This window comes from Rhea americana, unplaced genomic scaffold (assembly GCF_003343005.1).
Source record: "Rhea americana isolate MKP2758 unplaced genomic scaffold, rheAme1 scaffold_194, whole genome shotgun sequence".
NCBI lineage: Eukaryota > Metazoa > Chordata > Aves > Rheiformes > Rheidae > Rhea > Rhea americana.
Window position 1 is genome coordinate 1,666,207 of NW_028186083.1, and position 14,456 is coordinate 1,680,662.

The 14,456-nt window shown below is 44.1% G+C and overlaps 1 protein-coding gene across 6 annotated transcripts in view; it reads left to right on the forward strand.

Moving 5' to 3' along the window:
* Nucleotides 1-14,456, forward strand: part of BCAS3 (BCAS3 microtubule associated cell migration factor) — a 372,504-nt gene that overhangs the window by 339,477 nt on the left and 18,571 nt on the right. For 2 of the 6 annotated variants that reach the window (XM_085302933.1, XM_085302934.1), the window contains 2 exons: nt 5,636-5,803; nt 13,413-13,478. In XM_085302933.1, coding sequence (XP_085159059.1) covers nt 5,636-5,803; nt 13,413-13,478 — 234 coding nt within the window. Of the gene's footprint in view, nt 1-5,635; nt 5,817-13,412; nt 13,479-14,456 lie in introns of all 6 variants that reach the window. The other 4 variants (XM_085302935.1, XM_085302936.1, XR_014895586.1 and 1 more) reach the window with 3 other exon arrangements.

Sequence of the window (14,456 nt, forward strand, 5' to 3'; positions counted from 1 at the left end):
GTCCCCGCGCCCGGCCGCCCGCCCGCCCCGGCCCCGCTGCTGCGCGGCCAGGCTTCGCCCGCGCCTGAGCCTCCGTCAGCCTTAACGGCGGAGGAATGAACAGTATTTATCCCCGTAGCGTGCCAGGGAGAAGGGACACGGGGAGCTCGCTTCTCCTGAAGCGCCGAGGGGGTTTCGCTGCCTGCGGGCCGGGGCACCCCGGCTGAGCGGCCTCCATTAATTAAACACACTCGCAGGATGCGGAGCTGGTGAGTAATGTCCTGTTTATAGCGTAACTGGCCGATTCTGGAAAAAAAGAAGCTCCGTGGGAGGGAAGAYGACAGGGAAGTAGAGCTGCTTTCGAGCGCTGCAGCTCCTGCAGCCTCCCCAAAGGCGCTGGCTGACGCTGCTGCGCTGATTCGCGGGCGCTGCGCGGAGCGGGACCGCCGCCTGCCCCGCGGGAACGGCGCGCGCGTCCGGCAGGACCCGCGGAGCGTGCAGCTGAGCGCGGACGCCTGTTTAAAAGTCAGACGTAGGGCAGGTCGGGGAAGAGCCCGTTTTCTCCACGGTAAACGCAGGAATTTGCGCAGGTCCCCGTTCAAGCAAGTACTAAGCGCTGCTGTTTTGCGGCATTCCCCCCGGAGTAACAAAGTTATGGCACGCATGCGAGTTGGCAAACCCTGTAGGAAAGTTCAGCCGTTAGTACCGAAACAGAGTACGCTAGAATTTGACTCGTGACTTTGGGCAAGGAATTTCCGTGCACCCGTCGCTGGCGCGCCCGTGGGCTCCTCTTCTGGCCGAGGCTTTTTTGGGCAGCTCGGTCACGCTTGCTGCTGTTGCCGGTCCAGGGTGGACAGGACTCCCGTCCGAGACCCCTCGTGCTCCGTAATGGGCCGGCAAAGGCAGCAGCGGGGCGAGGCGAAGCCGTGCCCCTCCTCGGAGCCGGCCGTTGGCAGCGAGCRCGCGGCCGGCGAGCCAGACCCCGCGGCTTTCATGGGAAGGATGCATCTTTTATGGCTTAGAGTTGGCAGGTCATTTCCGGTCCTATTTACTCTGGTTTTTTGCTCACATGTATGTTGCAATATGCAAGGTGAGGCTCAAAACTGTCAAGCCCTTTAATAGAACCATTACTGTATTTTTGGAGAACGTACTCTTTTTGATTTACTGTTCCTTAGAAGACAGGAAATGGAGCTACTTGATTTCATATTTTAAACAAAGCCGTCCAGAGGTTTAATGAAAAAAAWTTCCCCTGGCTTTTGAATTAAAGGGCTATGGTGAAAGATTTAGCTTAGCTATTTTGACTTAGAAAAATAACATACTAGAAGCATTAAAATATTTTGTAAAAGTACTTTTTAGTACTAGATTTTTCAGAGAAGAAAATAAGCTGCTCTGGTTTTCTTGGGCTTTGGTTGGTAGAGYGAACTGTGAAATGAAAGGATGTTTCCAAGGTTCTTTTTTTTWAAAAAAACCCTTTCTGTAGAATTTAATTTATTTTCCTTTTATATTAAAAGCCTTGAAACAATTGCAATATTAAAGACAAATCCTGTGCTTATAAGCAAGGTAATTTCGTATGAGTAATAACAGAAGCCTATACCATTAATAAAATGCGAGAAACATTAARCAGAAAGATGTAGAGCCTAATTCTGCTCTGTCCTGCAGCGGTGTGAGTAAAGGGCAGTTCTCACTGTGAGGCGAATGTTAGTGGAAGGACAGAAGTGTGAGATCTCTGTCAGGAGAAAATTAAAGTTTCAATAGGAAAATTCTGCCTGTAGAGCACGATTACCGTGGGGCGTTTGGTGCAGCAGCAAGCTGAACRCGCTGGAACTGCAGAACAAAGCACTTTCACCCTAGATGTTGAAGCCAAAGTTTCTGCTTGTTCAGTTTGGCTGGATTTGAAGTTGTTTTTTATTTATAGTGCAATGAATTTGGGATGGTGTTTGGGCATCGTACAAAGGAGGCTGATGGTCTTAATTTCCACCTAGTTTCATCTTCAGTAAGGAAGAGGAGGAGGAAATTTTCTGCTCAGTTGAAAGCACCGAACCATAGGATGAAATATTAACATAGGTTTAGTCAATGGGATTTTTTTCAGTGATTTTAATGAGGTTTCACCAGGATTTCACTACTCATTGCTTGGCTAAAATAACACCAGTTTGCTTCTTTCTTGAGTTGTTTCTAAATTAATTCCTCCTTTTAGATGGAATCTATTCCACTGCCAGAGAAGTTATGCCATGTATTTGGTATAGCAGAAAGGCTAGTTTTCACACATCACAGTCCTGTATTTGTGGCTGTCAGTAAGATTTCAGCAGTTTGTCAGTGAACACAGCCGCCGAAGTCTGCCTTCTCTCAAGCAGTCAGTAATCCTTTGAATCAGCGGGAGGCTTTCGCTTGCCTCGCTGGCAGTGCAGCCAGGTCCGGACTGGGGCTTTTCTGGTTTCTGAGGGCAGGATGCTACACTGAGATTTATTTGTAAACTTCGCTCTGGCCAGCGATGAGAAATTTGATACGTTATCAACTGAGATACTGGGATTGAGAAAGGGAGAGCAAAGCAGCCAGAAAAAGAGATTACAATTTAATAAATAGCAAAGATATGGTTAGCTGCTATCAGTTTAACTTTAATACCATTAGCTCGTGTCCCGTTGGTAATGATGTATGTAGGACAAAGCACCCAAAGGCTCCTGGGGAATAACCAGCCCATCTGTGATTTCATGCACTTCACAGAAGAATTTTCCAAGGCATAAAAACATCCAAGACTTAAWTCTGCCTTGAGAAAATTATTTTACTTTGATACATCTGCTGTCTGTTGTCAATGGCAGGAAGAAYGGGAAGGTCTGTGACAACTGGTCTTGGTTTTCCTGAAACAGCTTTTTCACAATGGAAACAGGCAGAGCTAGTGGTTTGGGGTTTTCAGAATGAAATGACCTCTCTGTTTTAAGCAAGGCTCTTATTTTATACTCCCACATCCTGTATGCTCATCTTTATGTGGACCCAATTTAATAAATGTGTGTATTAAAATAAGGCCAAGTTTCTGGAGCCCGGTACCACCTGGAGCGCAGGAGAGCGTGCAGACCTCCTTTGCCCTCACCGCTTGCTGCTCGAAGGCGGAGGGACTGTCCGAGTGGTGCAGTTGTGGCTGGTGAATCACAGCTAGATGCATGGACACGAAACGTATTGCCAGTGGTGGACACGTAACATGGAAAAGGAGTGAAAAGGGAGGAAAGATAAAACTAGAGCTTCCCCAGCCTTTAAGTTTTTTACAAGAAAGCTTTCTGTGCAGTTAATCCCTCGAACCTGCATTTGCATTAACACTTGCACCTCACACGTTGCTGCTAAGAACTTCTGGCAGCTCTTGGCCCTGATTGCCGAGGTAATGCTACACTTGTCTCCTTTGCTCTCACTCAAGTATCTCTGGAACCAGAGACCGGCACTCTATGAAGTTTCTCATTGTACACGTATGCAGTCATCTTGGCAGAGCTTCAAAAACCATTTGCCTTATTATTCATATGTCTGCTTATAGGAGCAGAAATGCTCCCATTTCTCACTTTCAAAATAAGAGCAGACACGAGTAAAGAGCGGATTTCTCATCCGCGTTCTCCGGCACAGCAGCRAACGAGCACGGGAGCTCGCCAGCTCGCCAGCACTGCCCGCGGCCACTCCGGCTTTTTTGGATTGTGTTTTAAAAGCCCCCAGTAGCTATCCAGGTACTAAAACAGTCCCATCAAAAATGACTGAAATCAGTGGGGTCTTGTCAGGGTGGAAGCTGAGCAAGGGTCTCAGGGCCTCGTGAAACCACATAAGGAGGAGCTGTAAAAAAGAAGCTTTAAAAAAGGCCACATCTTGCTTGTCCTCCTGCAGTTAGGAAAGCTGACAACATGGAAATGTTGTGGAGACTTAAATATAATAGAAGTTACTTTGCCTTGCTGCATTTTCTCAAACAAGCTCCAGGAAGCCTTCCTTTAAAACAAACTAGTGGACTGGAGTAACCTTATAAATCCGAAGACCCATTAGAAARTTGAAATATTTGGTCAGTCCTGCTCGACGTTCGAACTGGGATTCATCCAGAGTTCAAGTGCATGTATCACATAAGAGCCATGGGCCCGTTTTGTAGAGGTCCATTTTAGTGTTGATGGTTTTCTAGTGCCAGGAGTCTACTCTGCGGCCAGGCAGAGAGATAAATCAAAGTTGTGTGCGCTGATGAAATTCAGGAGCCAGAAGTCACCATTGCAGCCCATATAAATCCCTGAATGCCAGCCCTTGTGCTTTTGTCCATGCCATTAGAGTTCAAAATTATCTGCCCCTCTTTGCTGATGTATGGATTAACCGGCTGCCCGAGTGTTTACTAACGGTTATCACCCGGTACTTTGGCCGTTATCAGAGGAAGGGACGCCTGCCGCGGGGCTTGGTCTCTCACCCTTTCTATTACCACCTGTCATTGGCAGAGAGTGTGCTGTGAAGCTGTACAGTCACAGCGCACAAGTGTAGATAGTTTCTGACGGCTGATCAAAGGGGAAAACCAAAGGCCTGATAACAAGGACGTGTTTCATGTACTTTTAACTTTGAGAAACATTGGCATTTGCATTTTTTCCCCTCTCTAGGCTGGCAGAAACCAGGCACAATAAACGCTGCATATTCAGTTACCTAATAGTTGAGTAAATGGTATGTGCTTGAAGCAACAAGCATAACTGTAATCTTGTTCCAAGTGGGAATGATTTAAGTAAGCCTTCGCAGAAGACTTACTGTATAATAAAGTAGAATAATTTTATTTTTTACTTTGAAGTGATCTTGAATTCAGAATCTAATTTTTGCATTCAACAGAACATTGTCTACTATTTTGAATTAGGAAATAACTACAAGTTACAGAGTTGTTGTATGTATCTTCTGTAGGTACACTCACTCTGTCATAAGAGGCAGCATCTTCAGTAAAGCACTGTTCATGAAAGAAACTCTTAGCTCAAATTTGACCTAAAATTTAACAGTGCAGGAACACAGAAAATCCACATATAACCTAGACTGAAAGAAAGGCTCACTTTTTTCATTCTGTAGACATATTGAATATGCAAAATAGAAAGCAAGCAATCTGTTCCTCATCAAGGTATCACACTGCTGGACTTTTCTACACAAGAATGTGACAGGGACAGTAGCTCAAGTTTGTGGCCATTAGCAAAGATGAAGTGACTTGGCTGTTTCCCTTGTCTGAGATGAGAAGGGAGAAGAGTGTGAAAGAGCAACCCAGTGAAAAACAAGTCAACTTCAAAAATAATTTCTAGTTGTCTRGGATGTACTTAATAACATACATACATTTTTAAAGCAGTGCAGCTCCTGATTCTGTTACTCTTTACCTTGGTGTCGTTAGGCTGATTTTAGCAGCACTACTCCTGATTCTCACTATTCGCTGATACTGTGAGAGCAGAATTGGGTCTGTATTTTCTATGTAACGCTTTTGCTTACAACTGCTTGGTCGAGCAATTCAGTTCTTAGGGCTCTGCTTGCTCCTACTATGCTATTAATGTCAACATTTGAATTAATGTGCTGAAATTAGCTTTTCAGAACTCAAAATGCAAGGGCTTCTTTCTTTCAAATTAACCATTGCAATAAATTATATATGTGGAAGAAGTTTGGTCCTGAGGTCTACCAGACATCTCCCGTTTGTTTGTTAAAGGTGCCTTTGACCGGAGCGTGACCTTGCTGGAGGTGTGTGGGAGCTGGCCCGAGAACTTCGGTCTCCGCCACATGTCTTCCATGGAGCACACTGAAGAGGGCCTTCGAGAACGCCTGGCTGATGCGATGTGCGAATCTCCCAGCAGGGACATAGTGGGATCAGGAACAGGTACAAAGAAGAGGTGTGATCAGAGATCACGTACATCTCACCCAATGATGATTTTTGTTTTTAAACTAGCTAAAGTTTTGCTTCCCCTTTTCTCAGCCTGCTTCCTCTGTGATTGATTAACTTCTGTGGGGGTCTCACCTCATGCAAGAAAGATGATGTATAAAAAGAATATGTTGTTAGATCACGTAGATTTAGTTTGAGAAGCCTCAAGTTACTTGAAGAAAAACACTGATATTTGAAGCTTCCTTAGTGTATTGCTCTGATAAGGACTCTCCTCCCCCATCACCAGGTCAAGAGTACCCTAGTCTTTGTGCCAATTTTTGCCCATGCCCACACTGTTCAAAATAACGTCATCATCACACACATCCTAATTTTGTGTCCTAAATAGAGCCACTGTGAAGTGCTGGTTCTTTAATCCAAATTAATCCATCTTCATCAGTGTCCATTATATTGATAAATTATATCATCTGTTTAAATAAATGGAATGGCACGTCAGAGATTATGCTGCTTAGAAGGGGCTCAGTGGTAGGAAATGTTCAGAAATGTTGAAGCGCAGTTATTGTGGTTTTATAGTCTCCATTAATTTTGACTTATTTTAAAAATACCCACTAGTAAAAGGGCTAGGTCCATCTTTGATCCATGCACCATTTGTTTTGTGACCAGCAACTGGTAGTAATGGTAGCTTCTAACATCAGCTGCCCACTCGCTTATCACAGTTTTGGCAAGTTGYCTGGGAAGAAAAAAAGAGCAAGCTTTAGCAGTAATGTATGGGTATACCAACCTATTGACATTATAGAAAGGCTTCAGAGAGTGGAAACCGTCTCTTCTTTGTCAGCTGTTGCCCTCATGTATTGCTTAGGGGGTTGTATTGCATGGAGCTCTCCCTACTCTTCACTGCTCTACTGGAGAAGACACGAGGGCTCTCCCACTAGGATTTGTCACCCTTGCTTAGCAGATTGGTCACTACTGAGCATGTAACCCACAACAGGCCATCATACTGCTGCCACCTCCTGCAGTTTGGGGAAGGAGGAGGCTGAGAATAAACAGAGTTTAAGCTGCTGTGTGTAGGTGCAAATAGCAGTAACCAAGCTGCTGAGTGGTGCAGAAGCAACTTTCATATTCCCAACTGCTATTGTTTCAGCCTGTCTGTCCTTCGATTTGCTAGTGCTTAACAAAGATGGACTCAAGGGATGTTTTAAGATTTGGTTTTTGACAGAAGGAGGTTGGCTGAACATTAAGTATGGATCACAGTTACAGATTTGGTGCCAATTCTCACCGTCTCGTTGCCTCGGACAAGACACTTAACTTGCCTGTGACTCAGGTGCTCCATCACWGCAATAAGGATAGAGATGCCTCATCTTGGTGGTGTGGAGTTTAATCAGGTCATGTTTTCAAAGCCCTGTGAAGAGGGAAAAATGGGCTGTGAAGATGGAAAAACATCCATCCATCCATCCAAAAAGCATGTTGTTACTTACTGACCCACAGTGTGATCAGGATTAACTTTGGGATGATGTCCACTTCCAAGTGATGTGTCAGCACCTCACAGGCARTGTACTTTAGGGGAGATGTCAGCGGAATACCCTCTCTGAAAGCTAAAGCCATCTAAATATGCCAGGATAAGATGACTGAATGCCCCAAAGACTTTACATTGTATTATATTGTAAACCAGAAACTTTTTCAGGGACAGAGGGCTAGATTTGCCTTCCATGTTAACGAGTACAACCTAGCTGATATCAGTGAGTGACAGGTTCTTTGACATAAGATTAGGTTCACAATAGTCAAGGTCCATCAATATAAAGACAAAACAGAGCTATTTACAGAGAGATGCCATCACTGAGCTAAAGTTCATCCAGAGAGAAGACTTCCCCCTGCTCTTTTACTCCAGATACATAATGTTCATAGGGAGTGTGAAAGATACACCAGTTCAAAGTGGCAAACCTAAGCACCATCGTGCAGTAGTGAGTGACATGAGCATTAACCCAGCTCACCTAATCCTGCTACTCTATTGTCACTATTGCTATTGCACTCTGTGTTTTTCTGCTTATCCTAGGATCCTCGCTATCACTAACATTTTTTTCTCAGAATTTGGGCATGTGATGATTTGATGCAGCAGAGAAAACCTATTGATAAGGCTGTGAACTCCCATGCCCTTTCTACTTTCATCCCCTAACTACTCTTGAACTGTTCTTCTTACCAGATAGCCATAAAAAGTACTGTGCTGCTCAGATGATGCCTGGAAAGCTCCACTTGCCTAGGAGGTAGGCGAGCACTAGTTACAGCATGGGTGGTTCCACTCGAGGCAGGCTGCCAGCCAGCCACTTGTCAGTGTGGGTCATGTCAAAGCACTAGCAGCTGGCTGCTGGTTAATAAATAAAAACAGAAAAGTTTGGAGGAACATTGCCCCTGCTTCAAAGATGAGGTGTCTTTGTTGGCTCCTAATACATAGGATTGTTTTAACTTCCTCCAAACATCTTAATCAACTCAGGCTGAACTGAATGGATTTTTGAAAAACGCAGTTTTCTAGCCTGTCTTTTTCTTTCTTGGAGTCTTTTCTGCCCACTCACCTCARTGAAATGATAGTAAAGACCTCAGCAGAGAGGGCACCATAAATTTGCTTGTTGGTAGTTGGTCTCTATTGGTACTAGTTCCCAACACAGTGTTTGTATTTCTGCATTGGTCTCAAAATTATGTAATTTATAAACATTCTTCTACTACTCCTAAAATGACTTATTTTAAGTTGAAGTTACGCATATCATTAACCCTTGTTTGTACTCCTTGAATTCTCTTCAGACAGTGCTTAACACATTTTACAGAAATTTAATGAAAACTACAAAGTCTCACTCGAACTAAAGCATAAAATAACAAAAATTTTTAGTGCTGAATGTGAATATATGTGCCTGCATGGTGCTCAGGTCCACTACGTGGACAAAGAAAAAGTGGGAAATAGGATGGGTAGTGAGACATTATCAAGTGTGCAACTGGTCCTGACACACACTTAATGGCAAGAGATAAATAGATTCTTTTAATGCTTTAACTGTTAGGACATAGCTGGCACATGGATTTATATAGTATTCAGGGCTGATATGCTACAGCAGTGCAGAGGAAGTGCATGCTCATAATACACAGATCGTTTTGGGAAGCAGATATTAACAGTTTTTCCCTGTTTTACCGAAAACAGTGTTAGCAGTGCCTCACTRCTTCAGTAGCCCTAGCTCCTGTCCATCACAGAGAGCACCGTGAGGAGCTCTGTAGGAAACATCACACTAGAGGACATTAAAACCATGAGGAACAATCCTGCATTTGCAGGGGAGAGGAGTCAGATGGCCTAATGAGTCTTTTCCGTCTATGACTCCGGCTAGTTGCCAAGGGCTGTCGGACGGTGGACAGGAGAAGAACCAGGTCTGGAATAGGACCCCCCCAAAAATCTACTTTGCTTGTGACCTAAATGATAACTCCAGTCGTACAGCTAGTTGAGTTGATTGGGAAACCAGCTATTCTCCTTATTATSCAATTATCCAGACAACCCATGTCTATCTTAAGTGGAGTCTGCTGTACATAAGCTGTCAGCCTCGATACACATTTAATTCCAAAGAAGGCGTAAATTGGCAAAGATGCAAAAAGATGGTTTTGCTGTTTCAATTTCTGTCAAACTCGAACTGAAAAAAAAAAATGAAGAGCTGCTCACAAAATGTTAGTGGTCAGTAACCTGTTTTGCTTGCAAAGCTTTGTTTTGCAGCAGCCACAATATTTACATTTGCAGTTTAGTTTCTGAGTATGTGCCGTGGCTTCACATTGCATTTTCAAAAAAAAAAAAAAAAAAAAAAAAAAAGCTAGTATTTTGATTTATGAAACTGTACTTCCAGGAAATAAATTTCTTTGACAATATTTCGCTCAAACTTATCATACAACAATCGCTAGCCTAGGTTAGAGTTCTTTCCTTCCAATTAACTATAATCAATAAAACCTCTGATTTATGCAGTCCATCAATAAGTACATTTCTTAAGCTTCCCAAAGCATTTGGGTCATCTCTAGGCATAAAATTGAAAGTTAGCCTGTAGTATGAGACCAAGCCTTTACAGTGTAGTTGACGATCTGTGCTCAGRTGTAATCGAGGAAGACACTTCCTGTGACAATCCCAGGTTTCTGTGCAGTGAGAGTTCAGTACGCTGAATGCCGTGAGACAGCTGCCCCTCGCGCTCCCCCACCTTAACTCCGGGCTGTGGAGGGTGTCAGAAATCACGATGTTCACGTGGTTGGACTCTGTAGAGGTAAATCATGGTGGGGTTGATGCATATCCCAGGTATCCAGATTCTTTAGCCCCCCACCCTGGTCGTGTCCAGTAGGATGTACATGGGCTCGAGAGAAAACCGGTGGATCTGTCATGGAGAGGCTACTAACTGCAGGGCAGCAGAAGTGAACGTGATCTGGCAGTGCTGTTCGTCTGCCGTGCTGGGAGGAAAGGTATGCCCAGCGCCGGGGGGCTCGTCCCAACCTCTCCTTCCTTCTTTGGCACAAAAGGTTTAATGTATATTAAATCTAGGTGCGTCTCTGCTGTAGACTTTCATGACTTAACCAAAAAAGTACCATTCTTTACATCTTTACATAGACAGYGCGGTGCCAAGGAGTGCATTAATTGCTTAGAGGACTTAAGCAAAACACAGGTTTCCAAGGGAAAGTTGTGAATTTAKAGTATAAATAAGTATGAAGTAAATTAGACTCTTAAATGAAGTTTCAAGGGTCTTTAAGAGTCACTGTTTTTTCAAATGCTTGAGTGAGAAGAGCATGCATTTGCTGCTGTTATTTTAACATGGTTTTATTATTAATTTCTCACATGCAAAATAAGTAAGTATTTGGTTAATTTTGTCAGGATAGGCAATGCTGCAAACTTCCTTAGTAATGTGTGTGATGCTGCCACTGTCAGACACCTGGTTCTGCTGCTAGATCGATGGAGTGCCGTAGGAGTCAATGTGACTTTAGAGATGCAGAGCCTGGCTTACTGTTCCATTCAGTTTGTGGTTCCAGTTCATGCTTGTCTGCTGTGTCTTCTCCGTTACAATTTGTTTGGCTGCCTGAATGTTGTAGTTGTATCTAATTTATTTTGACAAATAATACCCAATCCACATTTCTGCAGTGTTTTACAAGTGTTGGAACTATTCCATAGTCATATAAGAGTAAGATTTTTCTTTGTGGCCGTATATTCTTTTTTTTTTTTTTTAATTCATCATGAAGTTCAGTACCATATGTTAGCTTAGTTTACACTTTAGTTTATGGAACAAAATAACATTTTTCTCTACCAGTCTTGCATCAGGAATACATTGAACTTCCATTTAAAACCTGTATTGAAACAGTACAGAACATCTCCCAAATTTTGCATCTTAGAAGCAGTGCCAGTAGTTCTGCAGAGGGAAAGGTTTAAGCAGGGCACCAACACGGTCAAGAAAATCCACAAGATTTGAAGATTTATTATAGAATTTAAAGGGAGGTGGTTTAAGCCCATTATAATGTGAGCAGAGTTTCAGGTAAAGAAAAAAAAAAAAGCAGCATGTCTCATTTTCTTTCAAAATTCCTACAAAACTCCGACTCTGTTGTAAACCAACTTTGCAGAGTTAACGAGAGGTGCGGCGAGGCGCAGAGTCAGCAGAGAGCTGCGCATGGCTTTCCTCAGAAATGCTCCAGACTCCTCCCAAATTTCAGGAACAAACCCGTAATGCGATGAATGAAGCTCGTATTTTGAAACAAGCTCTTTAATGTGATTAATGGAATGTGAGTAAGTGGAGCTAATTTGACGTGCTGGTGGAGACCGGCCCCTAGTGCAACGTGGCTCTGCGTTGCAGGACGGTCGGGAAGCTGACCTCCCTCCGAAGGCGCGCGCTCCATCTGGCTCTCAGATGCTTACAGTGGCTTCAACCAAACTCAGGGCTTGACACCTCTGAGCTTTGCAAGGGGAAGTTTTTGAAACGTTTATGTGAAATTTGTGGCCTGGGTCTAGATCTGAAGTTCATGACAAGAAGTGAAGTCACAGGCTTTATTGCATGCCTGGTTCAGGTCAGAAGGGTGTTCATCTGCCTGCAAGGAGGAAGGAATGGTCCCTCTGATCCCGGCACAGGAAAAACCTTCTGATGCTGGGTTTTTTCCAAAAGAGAAAATGCCTGTCATCAGAAGCTGTGCTGAGAGATGAGCAGCCACCAGTACAGAAAAGTATCTGTACATTTGGTTTCAAGAATAGGATTAGCCCTATGTAGAGATAGAGTTTGAATCAGTGCCTTTCCTTCCTTCCTCTTCCTTTTAATTCTACTAAGATGATTCCCCCACCCTCCCCCCAGTTTACCTCAATTCTAACTGGGACATGGGATCTGGGAATGCAGCAACACAGAGCAATTGATTTTCCCTCTGAAGAGCATTTCTGCAATAAGGTTTCTGCATAGGTTCAACGCCGACTCAGCTTGGGCAGCAAGCACGCTGGCATATCAAATAGCACCAATGCTAAAAGCAGCCTTTGAACTTTTGGAATATTCATCCCAGGGTCAGAGATTAAATTACCCCTCAAATAAGTCTCAGAGCTCAATGCAGTTCTTCCTACAAAAGGCTTATTACAATGAGACTCTTTTAAAAGAAATGAAATTTCAAGGGTCTTTAAGAGCCACCATTTTTTAAAGTGCTGAATGAGAAGAGCATGCACAGGCTGGTGTTGTTTTAACATGTTCTTATTAGTGATTTTTCCAGGCAACACGCAGCAGGGTAACTCTTCCAGGCACTTTCGTAGCACTCCCTGGGGATGGGGCTGCAGCGCTGCCCTCCCCGGAGCCGGCGCTGGCAGTGCAAGGGGCGATGATGGGCGGCAGCAGCACCCGTGGGGTCGCTTTCCCGAGCACCGCGCTGAGCCCGCACCCCGACGTGTGCTGCCCGCCACAGATCGACAGCTATGACCGAGCTTTCCAAAAATGTCTGGGTTTTTTATTTCCAGGCTCTGTCACGGCAGAGCCGAGCTGCCTTCGTGCTCAGGTGCCGTGCACGTTCCTCCCAGGGCACACGCACACGCCGAGGGCATTAAACACCTAAACGCCGCAACGTGGGCTTCTCCTCTGCGCCCTGCCGCGCCTCCCCGCGGGCTGCCCTCGGGCCGGCCCGGCGCCGAGCTTCCAGGGCCAGCGAGCGCTTTCTCAACTCTCTAATTATTTCCCAGGCCGCCGGTCTTGGCTCTTGTCCACTTGTCAACCTGGGCCGGGGCGGGCGGCGGAGCAGGGCGCAGCGCTGCCAAGTGGGTCGCCTCCGCCTCGGCCCTGCGGGGCGGTGCGCAGAGCGCCAGGAGCAGCGCCGGGATTTTTTTGGTGGAGTTTTTCCTGGGTCAGGCATGGTTGGGGGGGGGTGAATGAATGCTGATACTACAAATGGCTCTGGTGTGAACTGAGGTTCCTTGTTTGCGGAAAAAGTCTGCTGACGTCTCTAAAGAGAGTGCTGATACCCAGAGACAGCTCTGACTCTATGCATTTGATAAGAATTTGGGCAACTGTGTTTATTTATAACCAGTTTTGGTTTGGGGAGATTCCTTTTAATTTTCTTATTATTAAACCAATTTTTTTTTTTAAGAAATATTTTATTTTTGATACAGACACAGCCGGTGACGTAGCAGTAAAAAACACCACCACAAAGAGGCACATGGCTTTGAAATGTTTTGGTATGTAACGTAACTGTTTTGTTGTCAAGTCTTTACTTTTGCACAAAGAATATTTCTTCTAGTTTTAAAAGTAATCCCTTTGTCAGATTTCACTGGGGTTACATACATAGTGTGGCCGTAGACGAACAAAACAAAAAATATCCGAGTGTTTCAAATCATTTCACAAATAACATTGTTCTATTTCTCTCTTTAAATGAACAAGAGTTTCTTTGATTTTTTTTAAGTCAAATTTAGGATTCTGCTGTTCAGAGCAGAGAGGTCACAAGGCCCTAATGTATTTAGCATTGACTGCCCTCTCTTGTAGTGCGTCTATTAGTCAGTAATTTGATTTGTACCTATTCATTTGCAGTCCCTGCAGGAGCTCTGAGCTGGCCCCAAGTATAATTGGTGCTGTCTCTATTTTTACATCATTAGATTAGCCCCGACTCCTGGCCACTTGTTGTCTGCGCTTGTCTGTCCATTTATACAACCTAATGTAACACAAAATTCATTACTGATCACATTACTTTCAACTCTGAAGCCAGCTTTGTGATAAACATTTTCTTAACCCTTTCTTGCCAGCACACAGACCTAGGGGATAAATGCGYTTTCCCTTTGCAGGAAAAATCAATATCATAATAAAACAAAGTGCAGTCACATTTCTAGATTTGTCATTCCTCCTGGAGAAAGAAATGGGAAAAAACATATATGAGATGACTAAATGATGTCTGCATCTAGGCATCTCAGGCTGGAGGATGTGAAATGTGCTCAGCAGTGTCCTTTCTGCTAGAGTATAAAGAAGTGACACGAGATAGGGCCAGCACTCAATTTGAAACTTAATTTCTTACTCATTGTTCTGCAAGTGTTTTAGCTCTTCTGTGCAGGCTCTAATCAGGTTATGACATTATTGGAACTGGACATTTTTCTTCCAGGGCTTTGTGTCAAGGTAGTTAACAGAGAAACGATTCCCTTTCTCCTTAGAGATTTGTTATTGTGTTG